Genomic DNA, 27,564 nt, shown 5'->3' with positions numbered 1-27,564 from the left:
TTTACAGGGAGACCCCTGTTACTGAACTAACACTCTAGTCTATAGCAATGAGTACTATCATAATATAGAGCTATTTAACACTTATTTTAACAAAACAATATCACTTACCCTCCTAGTTGAAACCATATGTATAAAAGATGGATGTTCATACAGTATGTGAGCTTCCTAGGAAACCAATAATATGAATGTTTCAGACTTATATAACAGCTGACAGTACATACAATCTATATATTGGCTCCTCCTAGTGGAGGAGGAGTATAACTGCACTCAGAGTGCACGTCTCCAAAATGAGGTGACGAGACAGCGGTCAAAAAAGATTTATGTAAACAACATTTTAATGATATTAATTATCAGTCCAGATAGTTTAAGTATGATAACAGTTAATGTATGAGAAATAGCCTCTAACAATGTTGCTAGTGCTGTACAGTCTGAAAGAGACAACCTTAAATAGCCATAGAAAGACATGGGAACACGCTGAAAAAGGTACTTCATTCAACCAATTTTTTTTTTCACATTAGTTACAAGATCTTTACTATTACTGTATTTACATAGTGCAAAGAACACACTTGCTGTACTTGAACACACGTTGATGGAATAGCCAGAAAGAAAAAGCCTAAACACAGCGTACCTCTCTGATCATACAAATAGTTTAAAACCATAAAGGTGTGCCCCAGGGCAGTGTAATACCGACATGGACGTACTGATAAGAGCGTGGCTCTGCTGTGGAGTGCTGGGTGGACATACGTTGGATGTAATTCAGAGGTTAAAGGACGACTTCACCCATTTTTAAACCTATCTTCATATAATTGGTCCTCACTAATGATGATGATGATGATAAAAATGGTACAATTTCTTTCTACTCACTCTGTGTCTAGGAAGGCTGTCAACAGTTCGGAAACCCGCCTACAAGTGACATCATCGTTAGGCAGGTTCTCTTTTTTTTAAACAACATTTACATATTTTATTTGTATTTTTATTAACTCATTTTCTGCCAATAACGCATATATGCGTTCTTTAGCATCCATCACTTGCCTGCCAATAACGCATATATGCGTTTTTATATGCGTTTTTAGAAAACAATTTTTTTTTTTTTTTAATTTGACTCAAAGACCTCAAAGAAGGAGATATGATTTTTCGAAGATCTAGACTCCTATCCACTTCCTTGTTAACTTACCTGAGTACTTTTTTAATTTCAATGAAGAATCTCTGGCAGACAACTGCAAAAAATCTGAAATAACTCAGGCAGGTTAAGTGTTAACGAGAGAACAATGGCTTCCATTATAAACTTTAAAGGAATACAAAGCCTGGAGTTTCTATTAGCTTGGATTCCCCATCGCTGATGTCTGTTCCCCATCGCTGAACTGTCCTCAGCCCTCCTCTGAGACACAGACCGAGTAGAGTAAAATGGTACAATATTATCATGAGCATTAGTGAGGACAGATTATATGAAGACAGGTTGAAAATGGGTGAAGTTGTTCTTTAACTGCCGTCAACTGGCCTGTGTGTGCATGTACACATGCACAATACCCTCTGGTCAATTAAAATCGATGGTCAACTGCAGTTAAAGGATTATTCAAGTTTTAAGATGCCCATCTTACTCACCACAAACTTGCAGTCCTCAATGTCCATCCAAAAGGTAGGTTACTTCCATCACTTTACGATTGGTTGGGAGGGACTAGCATTAATATTAGCTAAAGCATTTTGGAGGAAGCAACTTACAGGTGATAAATCAGACAAGCTTGGAGAAATAAACAGATTTTTTTGCTTTTGCTTTGCTGAATGACAGATTGTGTAAAGGTACAGACCAATAGAATGGACCAGGACAGGAACATTATACGGGACACAGAAAGCAGCTAGCAACTCAAGACCATTCCACTCAGAAAACAAAAAAAGAAAATCACCCCCAAATAGTTTCACACTAGGCAAGATCAACGAGACAAGATTATTACAGAGTATTAGAACCATCTAGACATGTTATATACACATGAAGTGTGTTTCACTTCTTATTAGTAAGTCATCATGTCGTTGTTCCTATGTTATTTCAGTTGAATAGAGAAAAAAGGATGCAAATTAAAAAAACATAAAAGAAATAAAAACATTCTGTGCAGACTGACGAGTGTGAGTGGTTTCGGTAGAATGACAGAACCCCTGACACTGTCATATTCTACAAGTAGAAAACAATAAAGCAGTGAGTCAATAGTCAACATAACGCATGCCTCCTTTTATGTGCTGGAACAGTGGGGCAAAACGCATCATGTAAGGAGATAAAGCTAATAAGCACAGCAAAGGGGCAATGCCAACTATGAGCCTGCAATAGGTAGTACACAGCTTCACACACACACACACACACACACACACACGCGTGTACATACAGTACATACAAACACACACACACACACACACACACACACACACACACACACACACACACACACACACACACACACACACACACACACACACACACACACACACACACACACACACACACACACACACACACACACACACACACACACACACACACACACACACACACACAGCTGTGAGCTTCTCTTGGCTCAACACAAACACGTAAAATGGAGCCGAGGCCATCCCAACCTTCATTCGCTGAACAGCAAACCATTGGAGTAACAATAGATAGACCTTTGTCGATCCCACAAGGGAAATTCAGTTGTCACAGAGAGAGTGCAGATTCGTGTTTTGAGCACTGGATCTGCAGCACTCCCTCCCCTATCCGCCCCCTCTGCATCCATAAGCAGTTTCAGAGGAGGAGATCAAACCTTTTCCTCTTCTTTCAAGTGTAAACAGGTTGTGGGCTGAAGACGTCAACGGCACCCCTTCACCACCAAAAACAAAACGAAAAAATAGACAGGTGTTTTAAGTTTGACGAAATGACCGTCTTGTGTTCCAGAAAAGAGGTGGTGTCGGTCTTCAGTCCACGTGAGCTGTATAAGGCTTGTCTACCACTCCTGTGTCTGTATGGGTGGGCCTGTGACCATGTTATTGGTCTGTGGGCATGTATGTGTACGACTGTACTGATTGGTTGGTTGGTTGGTTGGTTGGTTGGTTGGTTAGCTGGTTGGATACCTGAGATTATGTCTGGTGTCAGGGGCTAAAAACGAAAAAAAGGAGAGTTGCTGGTTTTATGAGAGAAGGATATGTGAGAGAGACGGAATGAGTATGAGACAAAAAAAAGAGGGATAGAGCGGGGGACAAAACAAAAAGGAATAAATGAGGCATCATCAACCGTTGTTCTTCTTAACCTCCGTCTTCTCCTTGCCGTCCGTTCTCGTCGTCTCTGGGAGGTCGGCTGAATCCAGCTCCTCCTCCTCCTCGCTCTGCCTTCCCCCCACCTCCTCCTCCTCGTCGTCATCCTCGTCGTCCTCGTCCGTACTGTCTCGGCTTTTCCCCAGCTGCAGGTTCTCCAGGGTCTTGGAAACCCAGGACTCTATGCGGCTGCTGAGGGCCGGCACCTCCACGGATATGGGCTCGGGCGCGTAGTCCTCCTCCTCCTCCTCCTCCTCTTCCGCCTCCTCCAGCATGCCGGGCACCAGGGTGGAGGTGGTGGAGGTGATGGAGGAGTTCAGCTGGTCCCTGCAGCTCCCGTCCAGGGAGCCCGTCTCCGTGCTCTGCTGAGAGGCCAGCTCCAGGCGGTCGTCAGCACGGCCCTCCTCTCGGTCCCCGGGGCCCTGGGTCGGCGCCGCCGCTCTGGACTGGGGAGCGGCGGTGCCAGGACCGCTGACGCTGACGCTACTAGTGTTAGCGGGCGTGGCGTTGGACGGGCCAGCGGCGTCCCTCTGCAAGGCCGAGGGGGGGGGAGCAGGCCGGCTTGGCTCAGCCTCCGCTGGCTCCAGGCTGTCTGTAGGCTCCACCATGTTCCTCCAGTTGGTCTCTGCAAAGAGGACACCACATGTTTGTTTTCAACGCACCGAAACAACCACTTACGCCGTATTTTATCCATTCAATGGTTTTCAAGAACAGCAAAAATAGCACATCTACAAGCTCACAAGGGGTCGCTCGCAGTGTGTGCTTGTAAATTTGCTAATTGCTATGAACATTTCTGAAATCTTTTGAAAATGTTCACCTATAATGACGCGCCAGTTTAATTATAGAGCACATTTCAAAACAACCAAGTACTGTACAATATCAATCAATACAAGCATTGTAAAAAGGCTAAGGCTATAAGGCTATAGGACAACCAAATACGTAGCACCTCAAGTAGACTACAAATGCAAGGGCTTTAGTGTCAGTGGTAGGAGGCTAGGAGCAGACCTAATAGAGAAAGTAGTTTGTTCCACAGCCTCTGGGCTGCAACAGAAATGCCACAATGCCCCTTAAGCTTTAACCGTGGAGGTCAAATGTTCAAACAACATTTAGCTGAAGGATGTGAGTGACCTACAGGTGGAATGGATGGCAGAAGAATGAATGAGTGATGTCTTACCGTACTCCTTCTCGTTGACCTCAGAGATGGGCTCAGAGATAACGGAGCAGAAGGAGATTGCGGAGGCGGCGGAGGGGTTGCGGGAGTGGCCCATGTGGTGTGTAACTTTCTTGACGTTCTTCAGGGCCTCCTCAGCCTGCTCCTGCTCCAGAGCAGACACCATGTCCTTGTAGGCCTTCCGGGCCTCTTCCGTCAGAGACACCAGCCGGTTAAACAGTCCCTGAAGGACAGTTTGTGGCATTGAAAATGGTTGGGGAGAGGAGTGAAAGACATGGGGGGAAAAAAAGATCTAAAAAAAAAAGTCAAGTCACATTTATTTGTACAGCCTTTAAATCACTGTTACTGGCTCAAAGGGCGTTATGGACCCACATTTAACTAAGGAAACAAAACAACACACCCTGTCCTTAGACCCTCAATTAGGTGAGGAAAAACTCTCACTATTTTCGCCAGTAGCTTACCCATTTTCCCTAAACTTCTTTGCCATTTTTTACTATTTTTAAAAACATTTTCAAATAGTTCAAATAGCCAATCTACAAGCTCACAACGTGTCGATGTAGATCGGCTAGTTATACTTTTTGGAAATGTGTTTAAAAATGGGTAAGGTACTGGCGAAAATAGGGCCCTAACTCTAAACTCTTGATGGGAAAAGAAACAGGAAGAAACCTCAGGATAGATGACATAAGAGGACAAAATAGGTGCAGAAGGGTCACATTAGTACTTTGTCCTGTGGGCATAACAGCTAAATTAAATAAATGAATACTACTACTGATAATATTACCGTAATAACAATAATGATAACAGAGTAAAACAGTTTAGATAAAAGGTTTGGTTGAAAAAAGTAATAGTTTTATTGACTAACCTCAGCTCCAGAGAAGTTGAAGATGCCCACCACGCTGACAGGCACTAGTTTGTTGACACAGCGGCCTAGAGCCTTTCTGCCCAGGGCAAAGACAAATGGTATCTCCTGGTCCCTGGCCATGGCAATTACGTTGTATAGTGCTTCATCCAGACCACCTGCAATACACAACAATTAGCACCTTCACAAGTACAAGATTCGAAAGGATAAAATGTAAAATGAATGGCAACTACTTGAAGAATAAAGTAAACACGTTGATTATATATTGAGTTTTAAGAAGGATTGGGGTCTCTGTTCAACATGTAGGTTTTTTTTCCTCCAATACTACTCTACTGCCCTCTGGTGGTTGTGTCCAACACCACATGTAGTGTTAAAGACACACAACTTGTGCTCCTATTATGGCTTTGGTGCTGAAGGGGTTCTATTGTCCTCCTTACCTTTGGCCTGGATCTTCTCACAGTTGGGGGAGATGATGACACACTTGATCTTTTGCAACTTCATGTGTTTGGTGACTTCTCGGAGGCCCATGACCAGGCGGCGTTTAGACTTAGCCTTGGTGGGGTCCTTTTGGTAGACTCTCTCTTGGAAGCGCACCAGCTCCTGGAGAAGCATCGTCACACTCTCATCAATCTCCTTGTTCAGCACCTGGTTACAGTACCTGTGGGGGCAGGTAAATATAGATGTATACATTTAACAGATGTATACAGAGCAACAGACATTAAAGTAACTGTATGATAAATCAGAGTTGCTTCAGCTTGTTTACATAGAAAATGTGCTCTGCTTAAAGCGCCACCCCACCAAGCCTCCCAGTTGTCATGATACTTAATTCTTCCTTGGATACAGAAAGATTCTCTTTTTACCCGTGGCTTGTTGCACTGCAAACAGAGGCATTAAGTGTCTATTGGAACAGCAAAGTAGTGAGGTTACTCGAATACTTGGCCCACCTGTCATTTATGAGATAGTTTTTTTTTCACATATCACCATGTATCCTATTCAAATGATGCATCATTATACACATTGCAACAGATTAAATCAGTGTGCGCAAAAACAAAATTCCATTTGTCGAGCAAGATTCAGTCTTTTTTCTGGTTCAGGAAAAACATTCAAATATTGCCGTTTATTATAACAGCAGACACAGGATAGCATTTGCACGCCCAGAATGGCAGAAGAATTATCAATCAGAGGGCTACGTAGTGTGGTCTGAGGGAGAGCCCTGGTGGTCAGATCTGAGGGGAAGGGTTTGACTCCGGAGGTCTTTAAATGCAGTATGTGTTAGAGCAGGGTGGGCTGAGACAATGGGCTACAGCAGAGGCTGCCCAGGGACAAAGGCCTGTTTGTGAGCGCTGGCATACATTGTGCTGAGAAGGGGCAATGTGCTGGGCATCTGTGCCATACCCTCTACAATTCTTTATTGTATATTCCAGACCTTCAGCTCTCTGTCTATGCTTGGCACAGCCGAGACTGTGATTTTTGGGTGGAACAAATATTTCTGTTGCTAGTCGTTTTGTGTAGTTGACACCACAGCGCGTACTTTTGACATTCCAAATTCCAAGGGAATGAAACGCCCGTTCCGTTTCAAAATCACACAAATACCCATCTCCTCAGGATTCTGTATTTAAGTATATACTGTACGTGTAGGTATGTGTGTGTGTGTGTGTGTGTGTGTGTGTGTGTGTGTGTGTGTGTGTGTGTGTGTGTGTGTGTGTGTGTGTGTGTTCTTACTCTCTAAAGCGACGACTGTGGATCTTGGTAATGGCGTTAGAGGCCATGGGACTGCCAATGCCAGAGCTGGCAGGAGAGCCCTGTGATACTGGAGTGATGCTGTAGGGAGAGTTCTGACTGGCAGGAGACAGGGATGCATCACTGGGCATGCTCAGACCATTCTCTGCAGAAAGCCCAGGCATAGACATTAGACACACTGTCACAACGCACAGCATCGTGGAAAACATACATGGCTGCAATTTAGTCAAGTCAAGTCATCCTGATTTATATGGCACATTTAAAAACAGCCGATGATGAGCCAAAGTGCTTTCCAATCACCCTCTTGGGAGGCAGGTTCTTGCGTGAGGTCATCTGTGAAGTGTTGCTCCTCGTCCGCATGCTCCTCCTGGCCTGAGGAGCCTTGATCGACATTCGTCTTCCCCTTCTTCCCTTCACGTTCCTTCAAGATAATCTACGGACACAGAATGCCCAGCAAGGGTGAGGGGAAAGGTTTACAGAAACATGATGGCGTTAGTTGTCTTCTGGTTGAACGTTGTCTCTCTGTGCCCTTCCCAAATCAGTGACAGTGTTGATTTTGTCGACAAAAACTATGACTACGACTACCTTTTTTCACTGACAAAACGAAATAAAAACTAAGCTACGATGACTAAAACTAAGACTAAATATATTGACAATTTTATCAACAAATACAAACTAGACTAAAATGTTAGGGAGGGACTAGTAGAGAAGAGATCCAGTAGAACTAAAAGACAAGTCATTTTATGTTTGGTTGCGCTCGGGTGTTGCGCTCTGAAAATAGCAGATCTACAAGTAGATTGGCTATTTTCAGCATGCAACCAAGTGTAAAATCAGCCATTACGATGACATCAAGGCACCGCCAAAATACATTTTATTCGACTAAATCAACTGTCGATTTAGTCGACTATAATCTTATGATATTTAGTCGACTAAAACTACACAAAAACGAAAACACTTCAGATGACTAAATAAAACTAAATGGAATCTTATTCAAAAGACTATGACTTAAACCAAATAAAAATGTGCTGTCAAAATAAACACTGATCAGAGAACCTATAAACTCTAGTTACCTTCTTGAGGGCAGTGGGCCGTTTGACTTTGGGAATCTCCCTCTCCTTCCCTCTCTTGATGCGGGGGGTGGTGGAGTCCAGGGCGTTGTGAGGAGTCGAGTACGGCTGCTTCGGTGGCACGTTGGTTGAACCGGAACCATGGAACAGTGCCGTCGTACCCACTGGAGAGTAGAGCGCAGCAGGCTTGTGTGTTTGTGTGGATATCTACCGTATCTGTGTTTATATGCAACCACCTGGATTTGAATTAAGGACAGGTCTCCCATATGGGAAACCCAACATCGACCGCTCACCCAAAGGCAGTGGTGTAAAGTAACAGTACTTTTACTTAAGTATAATTTTGAGGCATTTGTACTTTACTTGAGTATTTCCAATTTCCAATACTTTTACTTCTACTCCACTACATCTCAGAGGCAAATATTGTACTTTTACTCCACTACATTTATTTGGAAACTTTGGTTACTAGTTACTTTGCAGATATAAATTATTACATTATAAAACATAAATTAACCACTTTAGCCCTATTTTATACATAGGCTATTTGAAAATAGCCGCTCTACAAGCTCACAACGCATCGCAACACATTGTGAGATTGTAGATCTGCTATTTTCAAACATTTTAGTACTTTTACTTTTGGTACTTTAAGTACATTTTGATACCAATACTTTTGTACTTTTACTCAAGTAAATTTTGAATTCCGGACCTTTATTTGTACTCCTACATTGCAGTATTGATACTTTTACTTGAGTAAAACATTTGAGTACTTTTTCCCACCACTGCATACACAATACATACCTGCAAAAGTCAATGGCTTGGTGTTGGTGAGCTGTCTGGCCTTCATAGCCTGCTGATGTTTCTCCAGAGCTGCCAGCATGTCCCCCAGATCCAGCTGGACTGGAGTTTTACTCTTCTTCCCTGCTGCTTTGGTGAGAGCCTCCTACCAGGTATGGGCGTGTTTTTTTGTTTCGGGGGGAGCGGAGCAGAAAAAAAAGAAAGCTGGGTCACATCACTGGTCCAGTCAAATGTAAGTCAAATCAACACCGTTCCACTCTGATTAACCCATTGAGACCTGAAGCCGATTTCTACATGTCTCCTAAATCTCAACAGTATTCTGAAAAACGTATGTTTCTGTATCAGTGGTGCTCAAACGTTTTCATGTCAAGGACCCCCAAAATGATATGTATTTGGCCACGGACCCACATCAAAATAGTTTGTTCCAGGGCCTCTCCAGAAGCAAAGATTTTAGTTAAAAATGTTCGCTTTAAAAATATATATATATTCAAAGATTTGCACACATTTTCACGAATTTTAAAAAATAGCAGATCTACAAGCTCGTAGCGCGGCACTCGGTGCCGCGCTATGAGCTTGTATATCTGCTATTTTTGAATAGCCCAAAGTGTAAAATAATGCTTTTTAGCTCAAATCAAAAAATGACACAGTTCCAGGTCTTAATAGGTTAAGTGCATGTTGGCAGTGCTGATTTTGTCGACTAAAACTATGACATAAAATGTTCGTCGATTACCTTTTTTCACTGACTAAAACTACATAAAAACTAAATCAAAGCTGAGCTATGATGACTGAAACTAAGACTAAATATACTGACAATTTCGTCAACAAATAGAAACTAGACTAAAATGTTAGGGAGGGACTAGCGGAGAAGAGATCCAGTAGAACTAAGACAAGTATGTTTGGTTGCGCTCAGGTGTTGCACTCTGAAAATAGCAGATCTACAAGTAAAATCAGGCATTACGACGCCATCAAGGCACCGCCAAAATACATTATAGTCGAATAAATCAACTGTAGATTTAGTCGACTAAAACTAGACGAAATCTGAAACATTTCAGATGACTAAAATATGACTAAAACTAAACAGAATGTTATTCAAAAGACTACGACTAAAACTAAATCAAAATTTGTTGTCAAAATCAACACTGCATTGCTGGTACCTGTAGTTTCCTCTGCTCCATGCTGATCTCAGAGTACTCCTGTGCAGTGGCCAGGGCAGCAGCGAGTGCCTTCTTCCTCTGGCTCTTGGCCCTCTTGGGCACAGAGGTGGTGATGGGGATTGGAGTCTGAACGATGTTGATAGGAGAGTTTTCTGGCAGGTTATCCAGCTATGTGGACAAAAGAAAACGCCATTCGGTTAAGATGCATAGTAAAGTAAAATGCCCCTCTGAAGGACCCTCAAAGAGAGAAGTGTTCTAAGTTGTGTCATTCCTCACCAGGTTCTTAGGGAGTTTGGGCTGCGTCTGCGTTTGGGCTGGGGTGGATTCTGGTTTGGTGTTGCGCTGGACCACCCCTCCTGTGGCAAGCTCGGGGAACTCGTCCTCATCCTGACAGACACAGAAGACCGTGCATTAAAGAACACAGAATACACTCAACCTAAAATGTGCTTGAATTAACTATATAAATCAATAGTGTAGTTCAGTGGTTCTCAAACCTTTTCATGTCAAGGACCCCCAAATTGACACTTATTACCCCGCGGACCCCCATTTGAAAAGATAAGCCAGGGACCCCCATAAGAGAAGATTTCTACGGCTCTAGCAGTGATTCTCAACCATTTTAATTTCAAGGACCCCCAGTTTGACATGCATTGATTAGGCTATGGACCCCCATTTAATGGCATCTCTATCTCTGGGACCCCAATTCATATTGTAAAATCAATGTTAATTTAACTCTGAGAGTGTACAAATGGAACCAAATGGACCCTTTAGGGTCCATTTGGTTCCATTTGTACACTCTCAGAGTTACAGACCAATAAGGGTCCATTTGGTTCCTGTCCATTATTTAGCTGGGGACCCCCTGGAACCCCCTGGAACCCCCTCAAGTACCCCTGGGGGTCCCCGGACCCCACTTTGAGAACCAATGGTGTAGTCTGAAAGTGCCAAATTAACAATAGCAATAAGAGTTTGTTCATGTCAACTTCTGTTACCTCAAAGTAGAGGGGTTCCGGGGTGAGGTCTGTCCCAGAGACCACTCCCGTCTGTAGCCTCCTCTCTCCTGGGGTAGGGTTCATGTTCAGGTTAGGGTGCACACGCCCTGGGTAGCCACTGTGGAAATCCTACGTGGGTAAGAGGAAGGAAAGATGAGGTTGGCTTATCAAAACGTTTTTTTTTTTGTTTTTGGCAAAGCCTTAAAAAAAAAAGGTTTAATTAATCTACACAATAAAGTCCCTTTTATGAAACAGGAAAAGGCAGTGGAGAGGCTGTGAATATTATGTGCCTCTTTACTCAGCTATGTGTACACAATGTTCACAATGTTTAAATGGGATGGGCCGCACCTGTGAGAAGTTCCTCTGGTCAGGATGCTTCCTCTGGTCTGCTCGTTGGAAGGGGCTGTTCCTCTCCCCCCAGGGCTTCTGGGTAGCCTGAGAGGCGACGTTTACCCAACTCACTGCTACAAAAAGTGCAAGCAACGTTATCATACGCTCTACCATTACAGTATACGTTTAGGGCTGTCACTTTTTTCCAAAAGTCAACTTCAAACTAAAATGGATCCCGTGACCACATACTGTAGTTGCAAACAGGCAAGCCCAATGGGTCTAGGCAGCAGTATAAGCAACTGAATTAACACTATAGACTGTTAGCTAGAAACACTATCTTTTTTAATTAGGATTAAAGTTAATTTAAAGTTTGGGATTAAAAGTTTAAAAAGAAAAAGTTTGGGGTTACCTTTCCCCACAATAACAGAAAACAGAAAAGACACTAGCATTGAGCACTGAGGGACTCCAGTTACCCATATGGGGTTTAAGTGGTTAAGTGTTTCTCTTTTTATTTACAATTATTGCCCGCTGATCAGAAAACCTGCTTGGAACGCACGTTTCTGGTACGTACAGTTATGTGTGGCACTCGGTTTCAAACAGCCTGCTGTGCGCCAATTTAGAATTATATGCACCTTTGTTATGGTTGAATTTTGAATGAAAAGTAACAGTCCGAGTAATGTCTCTTCACCTCATCACATATCATAGGTAACGAACAGAGTACTGAAAGCACATGTGTGTTGGAGAGGACAAGAGGAGAGAATGGAAAACATTTACAAGAGAAATAAAGAAGGGGGGTTGGGTCAGTGCAACTTTGGTAACTGGGAATGATGTCATGGAAGAAAGGGGACATGAGAGAATGATGGGTACATAGACTCCACATAGATCAAAGCAGACGATACATGTGAGCCAGATTTGTAGAAAAGTAGCACTTTTATCCCTTCTTTACAATGAAGCTTACCAGTCATTACGCCTGCTTCTACTCCCTGCACAGAAACAAATAGAGAAAGAGAGACAGAAAAAAATAAGAACAGTAGTAAATAGAAGATGGAGTATGCAACTGATGCTGATAATATATTGGGTGTTAGTGTTTTTAAAGCATTGATTAATTTGAAAGCCAAAAGTAATCCTTTGACAAAATATTGATTTACAAACTAAATTCAAACATCCATGATTTTTTTTTACTCTAAATGATTCAGTTAAGTTTAGTAATGTTTTAAGGACTATATAGTGTTCAGCGCGGTGCCCCCGGGACCGACCGGGGGGGGGGGGGGGTTGCTGCCCTGTGCTGCGCTGATTTTATCCGCCAGATTGGGACATTCACGGCATATTTTGCACCATCACGGTGCGTTCATCATCGGTGACGAGTGCCTGTAACACAGCCAGCAGCGTGCTGCGTGCGAGTCGCGCGACTAACTGTGTTTCAGGAAGTAAATTCCGGTCCCAGCTGTTGGTGCAAGAAAGCGCTTCCCTTCGTCTGAGGTGCCGCGCATCATGCATTTTGACGACGCATTCGCACCTGCGCACCAGTTATGTGCACCCCTGATTATGGTAATTTTCTAAAATTACTTTTTATAATAAGTAGTACAGAACAAATATATAGTCCCTTCCGTTGTGAATAGTGATCTATGTGACACTGTTCAATCTTAGCATCAGTCTCACTCTTTAAGACCAAACTAGGAACAAATCCATACATTTGATCCTATGTCCCTGTGTTCACACTAGCGGCGACAAAAGCTACAAAATGAGCAAGTGTGGCCAGCTACACGGTCGCTTAGTCGCTGTTGAAGTCTTGCTCCAGCCACACTGCGTAACTAGTTACCAGCAAGAATGAGATTTTCATGAAACAGGGCAGGAATTGTGGGGAGGTAGAAGGTGAGTGGAAATGGTGAAACAAAAACATATGATTGACGCTTCACTGCGTCACTGGAGCACAGAAAAAAGTTGAATGCCAGCTGAACTTTTTTGTAGCGTGTCACGCCTGTCATGCAGCGACAAGTGTCGGGCGTCAGTTCGTAGCTCCATGTCGCTGACTGCCAAAATTACTTAGTAACTTAGTAATTACTTAGTAGCCTGTTGCTTTGTCGCCGCTAGTGTGAACGCAGCATGAGGACTGCAGTATAGGTCAGATATTTGAAGTGTGCTGGGGTACCGTGGAGGCTGAGGTGGGTTCTCCTGTACGCTGTGCAGCCCCAGTACCCTGGTTGTGTTTGGGGCTGCAGTAGCCGCTATCGCTGTCTATGTCTGCCTCGCTGGCTCCCTGCTCACTGTAGCTTTCTGCTGGGTGGGACGCTCTTCTCCTTTTTGTCCGGTTCTTCCACAGCAGTGGGCTGGCTTGTTCGGTACTGCCCCGCCCAGACACTTCACCGGGGAAATCTGAGCACAGGAGAGATGTCCTTTAGACCTCATTTACATCTGGTACCGACCATAAATCATGTGGTGGCCATTTTGCCCTCGACTAACAATCGCCTCAAGTTCGTGGCGCACCACGAGGTGTCATGAAAGTGAGTGTTACCGTCTTAATCCTCAACTCATCCTCAACTATTCCGATTTAACAAGTAATGTACAAATTCATGATCAGTTAAACCAACTCCTTGATTGCAAGAGATGAGTGAACATAATACAGGAAAGGATGGCAGAGTGTCATCACAGGGCTGTCACCAAGTTTTGAGGTCCAAGACTATATGGCTTCAGTACACTGGAGTCCAAATGATTTTGGCATGTTTGATAGCCAAGCAAGTTATCTAAGGCCCCCCCTGTCCACACTAGCATGGATATTTCCGTTTAGGCCTCTCATACACTAAAAGTTTCTCCCTAGTAAGCCAACATGCTCATTGTCCTGAACAAAAACTGATGAGCGTTGGCTAATGGATTGTTTTATTTTTATTTTGGGAAGCATTATTAACATGTAGGTTTCCTTCTGAGAAGTTCAAGAACTATAGTTATTTGTTATGGTATCTGAACATCTTAAAGTACATTTTATATAAAATAACTGTTCATTCTTTCCATCCTCCTATAATTTGACAAACCTCTGTAGTGGTGCGTGGTGTAGTGGTGCGTGGTGTAGTGGTGAGGCCAAAATTGGTTCTGCCCGTTTCTCCTCAGCGGCTCAAGCAATTGATCTGAATTTGCACACAGCCATTGACCATTACCATGTGCACCTAACAGAGAAGCCAGTTTTCCGATTACACAAAATCTCAGCTGTTTATTAGCACTTTTGTGTTCGCTGGCTCCCGGGTTGCCAGATAATGTGCGCATATCCCCCCACGGGTATGGTCTAGTAGTGTGATTAATTCCCCCAAACAAACATTATGGTGAGGAGTATCGAACAGTGTATTGATAAGCAGTATCGGCATTATAAAAAAAACACTAACGATGCCCATCCCTAGGCATAGGTGAGCAGGTACTGTGCTTATCTGGCGAAATGTTCACAATGCTGGCAGCACCAAAACAAGTCCATTGTCGTTAGCATGAGACCTCAGAGCGAGGCGACGTCACACATCACATCGTCTGCACGCGAAGCCTCATCCAACTAGAAAACCTGCATTCCTGCTCTTTCACATGTCAGACAACCTCAGCCACTTAAACCTGTTGTCGACTGACCTTTATTGCGGGAATTGCCCGGCTCTAACTATCCCCTTTATTTTCCTCGTTAACAAGACAGATTTCCCTCCCCGCAGGCCAACCAGCCAACATCACTTTGAGTAGTTCTGGAAATTTAAAAAAGTTTCCCTTCAATGACAACTTGACAAGATGGTAAAAAAAAACATCAGTGATCGTAAGCTTGTCTCTGAACAATTAGTTGGAACATAATCTGTGCTTTTTCATTTCTACTGCTGAGACGTTGTTGACATCTGCAGCATTTTGTTCCATTATTGAACAGTGTCGTTATTAACACCACATCAGTGATAAGAAGAGACTCAAAAACCCAATTCGGCAGCAGTGTGTCTACAGATTAAGTACGGTACATTGCTGTGGTGACTAACAGAGCTGGTATCTACCCTCCTAACATCATTAAGGCTTTCTGTAATCAAATAAAGAGGCTTTTTATTAACACAGCTACACCGTTTAATAGGCATGGGAACACTCTCTGAACTGGGTGTGTCTGTGACGTAGCAGTAATAATTACCGGTCTGCTGCGCAGCATCCACCAGCAGAACCGTCTTGGTTCTGCCGTCGGGTCCTGAGGCACACACTTCCTTCTGCACAGCTACACTCCGGGTAGGAGGCCGACGGCCCCTTAGGGGCTGACACACCCCAAGCTGCTGCTGCTGCTGCTGCTGCTGCTGCTGTTGTTGCTGCTGCTGCTGCTGCTTCGTGTGATGGAAGAAAGAAAGAAAGAAAGGAGATGAGGCATGTTCACAAGTGGCTGGATGGAAGAATATCAGTTACTGTAGTTGTAGTAGATCATTTGAAAAAAAATAGCCCTGCAAAAGCAATGTGATAATCAGCTGATCTGTCCTTACCTTGGGCAGAAGAGGCGGTCGGATCATTCCTCTCCCCCTCTGACTTGCCAGTCCAAAGGTTTGTCCGAGAGGGGGGGGCCTGTCATTGACATCCGCAGATACAGGGTTTACCACACCAGCCTGCACAGGCCCACCATAGGGGCCAGGGAAGGGCTGGTAGAAGCCCATCACAGGGGGGCACGGGGCAGGCATGATCTGGTAGTAGGCATAGTCGTTGGAGACTGGAGGCTGGGGGGATGACAAGATGGGGTAGGCCAGGTATGGACCACTAGGGTTGGGGTTGGTCTGCTGCCAGCGCATCTCCCCTCCATTATACATTGGATGCTGCCTGTGAGGGACAGAGAGGAATAACCGACGTCTGTGTTCATTATCAAACTTGTTAAAGGGAAATGTTTCGAGCCCATGCTCTTCTTCAGACACTCAGTCTGAAGAACAGCATGGGCTCGAAGCGTCACTCTCTGTTAACAATGTTATAAAGTTTGGCAAAGGGAGCTATAGTGTGCCGCTCCATTTTTATTCTTTGATCTTAGTTCACGTCCGGGCCTGCAAGAGGTCGGATGTGTGCTACAACTCTTTGATCAATTAAGATTCTCCAAACAAGCAGAGAAATCGAGGACACTTAAAACTATGCTTAGGGGGAAAATATTAAACTCCAAAGATACGAAAGTACAAGAAGAAAGGTGACGCCAAGGCCACGGCCAGTGACCCCCCGTGGTGTGAATTTTGTTTGATTAAATGATGGGGTGGTGGTGGTGGGGGGGTAAGTGTACGCAACTATAGAGTGGCTCCTCGTTGATAAGGATCCAGACGACATTTTAAACAGCCAGCGTTCTATAGCGGGCATTTCCTGGTATTCAAACTGGAGAGGAAGGAAACAATGGAACGGATGTAGTGCAGGATGCAGCAGATCACCGCAGACAAAGAGAAAGCCACTGGAAGGCTCAGATTGTGGTTCCACTTGAATTGTGGAAGGGAATGTGTCCATTCAGAGCTGAGCAGTCCAGCGACAACAGAGGCACTCTGATGACTCTAATCAGTTACACTGTACTGGTACCCCCCCAATGTCAGAGTATGTGATCATCCTGCAGCCTGATCAGGAGTAGCCTAATCAGGCTGCAGGATGCATGTTACTCTGCTCATTACATAGGAACAGTATAGTCAAGACTGGTGGAACCTATATGGGACAGATTCAGGGAAGCATATGACAATGGCCCAAGAGGGGCAGACTTTCTTCCGGTTTCTCTATTCTATCCCATTGTAATGTCTTTCCATCATGCTGTGTCTGTTTAATGTCTACAGAGTGCTTTTTTCTTACCCTGTAATCGGAATTTCATTTAAACTGCTGTACCGTCTTTGGCGACTGAATGTCCCTCGCGGGTCCATGTGTACATGGGATGATGTGCTGCTAAACGACGACCCGCAGCCATAGGTATGACTGGCTCATTGTCAAAGATCCATTCTGGTGGTCTGGCATGTTTGGCCTATTGGCTACCACTCACCATATACTTTACTGCTGACCATTTTCCATACTGTAGCATACTGTGGTTTATTCGGTCTTAGACGAAGCCAATGGTTCCATTCATTTCAGTATGGTATGATTTGTGGGGATTTGAAACTTTCTTGAGAGGATCTCTACACTAAATATAACTGTGTCGGCGATGTTACTCAAAGTTATGCTGCGTTCACACTAGCGGCGAATGAAGATACAAAAGGTCCAAGTGTTGCCAGCTACATTGCTGCTGAGTCGCAGTTAAAGTGTTGCTCAAGCCTCACTGCGTAAACGAAATGGGTAGGGTTAAATAGTACAGCAAGAAAACACATTTCTTCCATTTATGGAACTGAGCAGGAATTGTGGAAAGAGAGAAGGAGTGAAAATGGTGAAAGAAAAACATGTGATTGATTGACGTAACGTTTCACCGCGTCATTGGTGCGCTGAAAAAAGTTGATTCCAGCTCAACTTTGTCGGGCGTCAGTTTGTAACTTCATGTCGCTGGCTTCCATTGAAAATGACTTGTAGCCCGTTACTTTTTCCCCGATGGTGTGAACACAGCCTTACATTATTGGGTTAGTGTTATAGTGCATTTTAAAGCGCGTAATGATTTGAAAAGTAATAATCCTTCTATTAGAACCTGTGGCAAGGGCCATGGAGTGCCAGTCAGCGTTGTGCCGGGTCTCACAGTACATTGTAATGTTATGTACTCTATTGCTTGATTTTCTTGTGGGGACTGCGGGTGTAAATTAGCATTATTGCTAAATCCGGTGTATTTACATTACATTGATATATATTGTTCATTAATATGCGGTGTCCTATATAAATAGACAAATAAAGTAAGTAAAAGTCAAGTTGAGTCTGTATACCCAGTTAATGAATGAACTGATGGTGAAATGAAATGTGATATACAGACAACTGATGAACATAATGTTAGGTCAGACTTTTGTTTTATCACATCAATAAATGTGATAACGAGTGGCCTGCTCAAGGCATTAAATGCCTGGCCCACATTGTTTCCCAAGTCCAGCCCTGCTGAAAGATGCATGCAAAATAGAATGGCCTATTATGGACAATGTCACTGATTATTCATTATAAGGTGGGCACATAATTAGTTGTAGCAGGCTATTCCTCATGTAATGACAGCATAAGATATTCTCAAATAACTTCTGCTTTTCTCAAATACAAGATCTATATGGTTTACACTCAAAGGTGATGGGGACAGATGGGAGGAAGCCCAGTAGTGTCTGGGGGTAACCGGAACAGTGGGCCTCTTGAGAACACTGGCCACCATTCTTTTAATATATACATTTTTTAATGTATTTATTTTATATTTTACATTTCATTTTAGTTTATAAATCAGTGGCCAAATACATATAATTTCAAATATTACATTTAAGGCCCCATATTTCTACAAATATTTCAAATTGCTACAAAATGTGTGACACCCAGTCAATTTGGGGATAAATAAACGGTTGCAGGGTAAATTTTGGTCTGATAATGATTTCTTTACTTTACAAATTCATGTGCATCTCGGGGGGGGGGGCTTTCACGTAGGAAGGAGCCAAAGGGGGATTTTTTTCTAGTAATAATAAACAGCTCTTTTCAAAGTACTCAAAACAGATGAAAAAACTGCAAATACGAAAAAATATATATTTACAAACTAAATTAAAATGTCTGTGACACATTTGCTCAACTCTTTAGGAATTTCTAAGGAATTTTAAACAACAGCTGCTGCCTCTAAAATGAAGCAATTAACTGCAAAATGTACAATAGATTGCCAAAGCTGTGAGTCAGTAGACAATGTTGTGTATTAGATGAGTATGGTCCTTTAGCCACTTAAACCCTAGCATACCTATTCTGGGGGAAAACATTTGCCGAAAATAGCTGATCTAAGTGTTATCAAGTGTTAACACATTGATTGCCAATATATTAAACATAGTTTTCTATCCCCTTGCCAGTGTATAATTACCTCAATCCGGTGATATTTGAAACCCCGTGGAACCGACATTGTGTCCCAAAAACACAAACAAAATCCCCGTGGGTTAGCGGAGGTATCTGTGTATCCATAGGAACGACAACATTCCGACCGCGATCCGCCATTTTGGCGCTTCGGCCCGCTGAAAAGTGGTTTTCAATGCAAAAAAAGTGAGTTACAGCTGTAAGCTGTAAGCGGGTGGCTTCCTGTTTTTTTGGAACGACGTCACATCCACATTCTACTTCTCTGAGTGACGATCGATCATTCCAAAGCTGTGTTAGGTCGCCCCTTGTGGAATTTTCCCCCAAAAATGAAAGAACGCATCAATGCGATCATGGCAATCAATGTGTTAAACTGGGCTCAGTGGATTGCCGCTCTTCCTTTCCCCCCTGCTGCCTGCCCTACGGTGTGATGAGGACAGAGTGATACCAGTACCTGTTGGGCTGGTTCTCCTGGACGAAGGGGTAACAGGTAATCAGGTAACTGGGGATGGGAGTGGTCTCCACCCCACCTCCGCCTCCTCCACCACCTCCTCCTCCTCCTCCTCCTCCTCCTGCATCACTGGAGAGACTCATGCCGACGAGGGACACTTCCAGACCTTTCTTCTGCGGGATGAATGGTTCAACTTCAGCTGACAGCTTCACATCCTACACAAAGAAAAACGAAGAAACTGCTAAGCAATGACTCTCTCCCATATCGTAGGCTAGTGAGAACTTAACCCATTAAGACCTGAGGCCGATAAAAAAAAAAAAAATCTAAATTTTAACAGTTTTTTGAAAAAAAATATATTTTTTAAATGTCATGATTAAAAAAAAAATAGCAGATCTACAAGCTCATAGCCCGGCACTCGGTGCCGCGCTACAAGCTTGTAGATCTGCTATTTTTGAATAGCCAAAGAAATCGAAAAAACGACACAGATGCGTTCCCAGTCTCAATGGGTTAATGACGAGGTCATGTCCTGGAAAGAGAAATATGGCTATGCATAGGCACTAGGCCTGGGCTGATGTTCCGTAATATTGAATACAGTGATATTAATGCCTAATAAGCACATCCGTTCATTTGTATTTTTATCACATGCAGTAGATACTCGGCCAAGCCACTGTGGACGCTCCACAGTGGATTCAAAGCAAACTGCTACTAGGGCTGTCCCCATTACAAATTTAAGTTGACGATTAATTATCACTCAAATAATCGCGATTAACAATTTAATTGCGTTTCTGTCGTTGAAAATTAATGGAACATTATGAATAAAAATGACATTTTTGTTTCTGTGGCTTTTAGTTTTCGTAAACAAAAGTTGCACAGGGCAGATATGACAAATAACACATATTTAATTACTGTATACTTAAAAATAAACATTAATAGTGGAAATAGCCGATCTATAAGCTCAAAACGCGTCGCATCGCGACGCGTTTTGAGCTTATAAATCGGCTATTTCCACTATCTTTGACATTTTTTGAAAATATATTACTTTTTTTTAACATGGAATTGATTATGACGATTATGACGATAATGCAAAAAGAATTGCGATTATATAAAATAATTGCGATTCGACGATTATTTTTTTATTTTTTTTATTTTTTTATCCCACAATTTTGTAACCCACATTTTTTCACCCAGTGCCAATTGCCTATGTAATCCTGGGCACTACCTACCCTCTGCCAGCCTAGGGAGAGCCCAAGCTGAAGCTCATGCCTCCTTCAATGCATGAGGAGCAAGCAGGCCGCTTCTTATCACCCGACAGGGGGGAGTTTCCCTGGTTGGACATAGCGCGTGGAAGGAACACGTTATTCCAACCAGTTCCCTTCTCCTCCATCAGGCGCCCCGGCTGACCAGGGGGAGGCAGTATAGTGACCAGGATTACTACATGTTTTTGTGAGGGTATTAACTACCCTAGGAGACACGGGGAGAACATGCAAACTCCACACAGATTCGACGATTATGTAATAATTGTGACAGGCCTAACTGCTACCTGAGCAGCACCTTCACTCACACCTTCTCCACACCTCCTTCCTTTGGAAATGATTGATTCGACCATGTTGAGAGAAGGTGGTTTTCAAGGTGTTGGCCAGAGAGCCACAACAGTTCATTATCAGCCTATAGTCATGGAAAATCATCAGCACACTGATAATGAATGACCGATGACTAAGACGTCCTGTAACGTCACAGCCTTATTCAATGTTATGACATACAGGGCAATTTATGTAATCTGCCTGTCACTCAAAAAGAAAGTCATTATCCTGATACAATGTAAAATAAACAACAGAGCTTCCTCATTTGTCTGATGACAATCAGACCCGAGCATCCAATAGCGTGCAACCTTCAATGCTTACAGCCACCAATGAAAAGTTATCACATCGTCACATCACATCGTCACATCACATCGTGACGCGTTGTTGTGAGCTTGTAGATCTGTAATTTTCTTTTGCACCATTCTTTGCACGACACAAAGGATGAAATATGGCCTGAGTGGTTAAAAGACCCATCACCTGGTATGTCTGGTATATTTAGCCCAGGCCATTAAATATGACTCACCATATACTTACATCATTACAGCTGACCATTTTCCAAAGCATAAAATAACGTTTGATTTTCAAGGAAGCCATTGGTTGCCATTCATTTCAGTGCGGTAAGAAAATCAACTTGCAGAGACTTGAATCTAACTTGCTTGAGATACAGTAGGCAACCCACCTTTATTTTTGACTAAGATACAATATTGTTAAGTACAATATTGTTAAGTTTTGCATTTATAACACATTGATTTGTGGATTGATTTGAATGGTCTAGCTGAAAATAATTGGACAAAACATTGATTTATGATGATGTAATGTTTCAATGACTATAAAGAATGTGAAATAAAAATAAAGCCACTAACAGGAAAATGGTCTATATTTATGTACGATAGATATAAGGCCAAATCTATGCATAGTAGGGGTGTGCCGATATATTGTGCCGATATATTGTGCCATGATATATCGCGATACGTTTTCATGACGATATGTATAGTTTTGCTGGGGGAAAAATGTTTTTTTTTTTTGTAGTAGTAGTATTTGTTTGCATCCCCCCCCCCCCCCCCATATATTTTCATAATAAAAAAGTGCCATATATCGTATCGATGTCGTGAGCCCAATATCGTATCGGCACACCCCTAATGTATAGACAATGACATGTATTGACAGCTGTGAGGTCCTTTAAGATAAGCTCCAGTAGACATTGGGGCAAAGAAGAAAGAACCAAGCTATTTGTCTACAGTCACATGTGTCTGTGACTAAGACAACTCTTTCAGGTGATAGAAAGGAGACTCACAAAGCTCTTTTTCCCAATAACTGTACAATTAATTAGAGGTACGTGACATTGCTTTGAATAAGCCCCAACTCTAGTGGGGTTTACAGTAATTTGGCCTTTTGCAGTGCTCAAACCTCATGCTTTTTACTTTAGCTGATGATAGCAGATAAAAACTGAGTACCATGATCATTGCACGTCCAAGCTTGAACAAATTGTATGTCACACAATCTTGCAAACAAGTAATAAAAATAGAAAATAGGCTAAGAGCTTGAACGAAAAGTAGTTATGACTGGTTAAGCAGTGATAACCTAGCCTGACACTCAGCCTGAATTTTCATTTCGTTTCACTCCATTATTCAGTCAGAAAGCCCTCTCGGTGCACATTGTTTCCTCTTGTCATTTTGTGTAGTTGCTGTCTGTGTCTTTGGTCCATATTATTTTCAATCATTCATTTTAAGAATATACATCAAAGGATAGTAGGATTCTATATCTAATCATTAGGACGTAGCATCCTTTTGAAGAAAATTATTATTATTATCATTATGATTATTGCATATGAGCACAGGGAAGACATACATGTCATGCATATATTATATCGGATGGCATTTTATTTAAGTCTGGTGGTTATCACTAGCCTGGCTCCAGCCCCTGAATCGATAGCCTCACATTCAGGGTCTGGTGACGCTGTCAAAGGCTGGGTTTTCTCGGGTGAAAATCTACCCGGCCCAATCGGGATCGGGATAATCCAGTATGAACCAATCGCCAAAGAGTCCCCCCTTTGGCCACGCCCCCACCTCAGAAAACTGTTGAGAGTAGATGTGATGTGACCATATCTACAACATAGCATCTGGCACACATAGTACTGTAAATCAATGTTTAAACCCAATAATCAAAGTTTCTATCTGGTCAGAACTGTGTGACATTTTTGCAAGCTACGTTTAGGACTGGTCTTAGACTAGTCTGGTTTTGTGGGTCTCTAGTACAACAGCAGTAGATCAGCAGAGAAGGAGCAGACTACAGAAAGGCCAGAACTGGCTAGGGTTCAGTCTGGAGAAAGAAAAGAAAAGCGGTAAATAATCTAGTTAGCTAACATCTCTGCACATCCAGCTACTTAAAGACAAGAGAATGTGTCTTGTAAAACTTGGCCTAATGTGGGGAGTACATCGATATAAATACATTAAACCAGCTATTGTAAATGGTTTTAATACATTTCTTGAGTTTGTGTACATAAGCAATTGCACCCCCTTGCAATTCACTAAACCAAGTAGTTTTACTGCCAGATCCTTAGGTTGTCTACCTGAATTTAGCCTCTCAGGCAGCACTTACTTTCAGGCCATGTACTGCACCCAACAAGCTCAACCAATCAAATGCTTACTGCACGTTTAGGTTAGAGATCTTAACCCTTTAAGACCTGGAACGCATCTGTCTCACTTTAGATTTCTTTGGCTATTCAAAAATAGCAAATATACACTTACTTGCAGATCTGCTATTTTTTTTTAATTTTGAACTTTAAAAAAAATATATATTTTCCAAAAACTGTTAGGATTTAGATTTTTTTAAAGAATCGCCTCAGGTCTTAAAGGGTAAGCTAGTGGCAGGCCATGGTTGTTTGTCAATAAATCAAGAAATTGGGATTTATGCCAGCCAGAGGAAATGCTGAGCCGATTTTGGATCATGTTGTGACAGAGGAAGGAGATTCATGAGAAATGGATTTGAAGCCGATTGAAAGCACAGAGGAGGTGTTGCTCATGGCCAAAAGAGCCGCTACTGTGCCAAACTCACTCACTTCTATTGTATTTCGTATTGCTTTAATTAATATATTTTCCACTGCAGGGCTGTGTCCTCTCCTGTGTGCATTTTACACACGTCTGCCAAAGCTATCACCGCTGATCACCATTTGCCATCATGGTACCATAACCATTGGTCTAGCTCTCATTCAGGGTCAGGCCAGGGTGGCAGCTTCGGCTCAGAGGGCACATCCAACCCTCATCCGCTATTTAGAGGGGAGGATGAGGAAAAGTTGACAGGGTTCAGAGCACAAAGACGCTCCTTCCATTCTCTGAAACAGAGGTTGGGATGCATGAATCAAGCATCAGTACAGCCAGCAGTTGTCATACAGACGACCATTGTTTCCCGTTGCTACCGTCTGTGGGCGGTCTTCCTAACCTAAACGATCATGACCCATCCACACAGAGCTGTGGCAGACAGAGACAGTTCTGCCAGTTCAGCAGAATGGGCAAACTTGTGCAGTGGTTAAGAAAGATTTTAAATAAAAAAAGGGCAGTGGTTCAAGACTAGTTTGAGAGTAGTCAGTTGGTTTTGGGCTCTAAGATTGAAGAGTTTAGCTGATAGGGCTTTGTTACGGGATTAGATCTTAGGGGATAAAGGAGGGAGCATAAGCTAATTACACGAGCCATAGTAGTGTAGTGTGCTGAGGCCTTGCTCACATCAGCTAGAGCTTTCATTCTAAAGCACACTAATAAAAGTGTAATGACCGTAGCCAGTAACAGAGTCAATCAAGGCAACACTTGATTAGTGCTCTATTCACAGCCAGCTTTTTAAGAGGTGAAGCTAGAACAAGCAAACATAGATTGTGTGTGTGTGTGTGTGTGTGTGTGTGTGTGTGTGTGTGTGTGTGTGTGTGTGTGTGTGTGTGTGTGTGTGTGTGTGTGTGTGTGTGTGTTGAGTTGTGCATGTGAATGGCGTTGATTGTGGAAAAGGCATTGAGGTCACACCCAGATGTGCAGCCAGCCACTGGTTATGGCAGAAGTAGGGATGGGTAGCCCGGGGGCTACTAATCTCACAAAGCTTTGTTTTCTCAAGCCTTTGACGTTCACTCTCGCACTGCTTTCAAACATTAGATTGTTATCTGTTCTATTGAGAATTCTATGGATGGGCAAAAGAAAACAGACGATACAAACAAAGCAAAGATTGCATGTTAATGAATTCAGGGTGACATTAACAATAACAATATCACAAGACCTTCCAACCAGAGAGCACCATACAACCTAAATGGTTAGGAGGAGACAGGATTGACTGCTTCCTGGAGACACAATCTTCTGAACTTGGGAAAGCAATTGTTAATATGAGCCACTGGGACAATAAGCCACTCCAATACATTTATCATAAACCCACTGAAGGAAATGATGCATTTATCATAAACCCATTGAAGGAAATAATGCATTTATCATAAACCCATTGAAGGAAACAATGCATTTTATCCTAAGCCATTGAAGGAAGCACAACAGAGGGCAGAGTGCTATGCGTCCTGCATAGTGAACGACATGTCACTGGAATGCCATCAATGCAGGAGAACCAGAAACTCCTCTAGTCTACAAGATGTCCACGAAACTAAAAGGCATATAAACACTGCGTTTTGCAAGGCTTGGCACCAGTGGTGTAAAGTAACTGAGTTCAATACACTTTGGAGGTATTTTTTTCTTTACTTGAGTATTTCCAATTTTCAATACTTTGACTTCTACTCCACTACATCTCAGAGGTACTTTTACACCACTACAACCAGGCTATTTGAAAACTTTACTAGTTAGTAGATTTTGAATATTATTACAAAACGTACATTAACCACTTCAACCCTATATAATAATGTATATAATACTGTAGATCGGCTATTAGAAAATAGCCAATCTACAAGTTCACAACACTTTTGAGCTTGTAGGCTACATATTGAACTTGTGAAATGGGACATTCATCATAATAAGTATTTTTACTTTTAATACTCGAGTATATTTTGATGCCAATACTTTTACTTGAGTAAAACATTCGAGTACTTTTTCCCACCACTGCATATCATCAACAACAACAACAGGCCTGGCACCATTCAGTTCTCCATCAGTAACTTCAGAGAAACTCAGGTCATTCCCCCAGCAGAACAGTTCCGCTGTCACGCGCCCGGGTGATTTCACCCTTCTGCGTTGCGCAGAGAGTGACGGACAAGCAGCCGTCAGATGACAGCTGGGACGGACACCCTGGAGCTAAACCCCCGGCTAGCCGGGGAAAAAAGCATCCATTTAATCAAATAAAACCTTAAACGCCATGCCATACCATTTGGTGAGCTGTACTGTGCAGATAACAGAAAACCCCCCCACTGGTCACAGACGGTAGAAAAAGAAGTGTTTATTTACACTAGAGGCAGGCTAGCTGTTTCTCTTTTAGGTTAGCTTTGCTACTAGCAGCAGTGTTGGCTATGAGGTTAGCCAGCTAGCTGGTTCAGTTATTATTGTCAGTGACAGTCATATAAACACGAGCCTAGTGTCACCGCACTGCCACCATTAATTCACTGAACTGACGATACCTCACGTCACAGGTTAAAAGGGAGCAGCTGCTTTATAAAAACAATGTGTTTTGGGGCCTGTTCACAGTACACAACAGTACCCCCCATTACACAAGCTAACGCTACCAACACCACAGCCACCCCTTAAAAAGAAGAAGAAACGCGTTACCTTGTTGTCACTTGCATCCATGACAGTCACTGGTGCCACCGTAGAGCCTCATTGACCACAGCGTGGACGTCAGGAGACGGTTTCCTCTTTTATTTTCTTCATGTTAAGTGTGTAATGAACCCTTGGTGCCTCTTGTCTTTCACACTCCCTCCTTCCCACTAACTGCACTGTGTTGTTGCTGCTGCTGTATGCTGCCTCTGCTCTTTGACATCAACGTAGCTGTGCAGCTCAGCCGCTGTCAACGTAATATCGCCAGCCCTCTGGCTGCTACGCGATATTACCGGCCTGCTACGTCACAAATGGGGAGTAACCACCTACTTTTTACTGTCTACTATGGCAGTGGTTCTCAAACTTTTTCATGTCAAGGACCCCCAAATTGACACTTATTAGCCCGCGGACCCCCATTTGAAAAGATAAGCCAGGGACCCCCATAAGAGAAGAATTTTACGGCTCTCTAGCAGTGATTCTCAACCATTTTAATTTCAAGGACCCCCAGTTTGACATGCATTAGGCTATGGACC

At 42.9% G+C, this 27,564-nt stretch overlaps 1 protein-coding gene across 1 annotated transcript; it reads right to left on the bottom strand.

Moving 5' to 3' along the window:
- Positions 1 to 313: 313 nt before the first annotated feature.
- Positions 314 to 27,265, bottom strand: secisbp2l (SECIS binding protein 2-like). Its single transcript, XM_084059676.1, has 20 exons — positions 27,044 to 27,265; positions 19,735 to 19,946; positions 15,833 to 16,160; positions 15,496 to 15,679; positions 14,396 to 14,527; positions 13,519 to 13,742; positions 12,328 to 12,352; positions 11,388 to 11,503; positions 11,040 to 11,168; positions 10,330 to 10,440; positions 10,054 to 10,221; positions 8,903 to 9,044; positions 8,111 to 8,271; positions 7,341 to 7,473; positions 7,023 to 7,185; positions 5,738 to 5,958; positions 5,304 to 5,458; positions 4,445 to 4,664; positions 2,470 to 3,895; positions 314 to 2,328 (listed from the first exon to the last, which is right to left on the bottom strand). The coding sequence occupies exons 1-19, from the start codon at positions 27,062 to 27,064 to the stop codon at positions 3,246 to 3,248; spliced, it is 3,495 nt and encodes a 1,164-aa protein (XP_083915802.1). The 5' UTR covers positions 27,065 to 27,265; the 3' UTR covers positions 314 to 2,328; positions 2,470 to 3,245.
- Between the last annotated feature and the right edge of the window lie 299 nt (positions 27,266 to 27,564).

Source organism: Gymnoscopelus microlampas (genome assembly GCF_963454915.1).
Source record: "Gymnoscopelus microlampas genome assembly, chromosome: 1".
Classification (NCBI taxonomy): domain Eukaryota; kingdom Metazoa; phylum Chordata; class Actinopteri; order Myctophiformes; family Myctophidae; genus Gymnoscopelus; species Gymnoscopelus microlampas.
This window is presented reverse-complemented; position numbering and strand designations above follow the sequence as displayed.

Coding starts and splice junctions, on each gene's coding strand:
- secisbp2l (XM_084059676.1), bottom strand. CDS start 27,064: ATGGATGCAAGTGACAACAAG. Junction 13,743..14,395: donor CACCACGCACCACTACAGAG/GTTTGTCAAATT, acceptor TCCTGTGCTCAG/ATTTCCCCGGTGAAGTGTCT. Junction 12,353..13,518: donor AACCCACCTCAGCCTCCACG/GTACCCCAGCAC, acceptor GTTTCTGTGCAG/GGAGTAGAAGCAGGCGTAAT.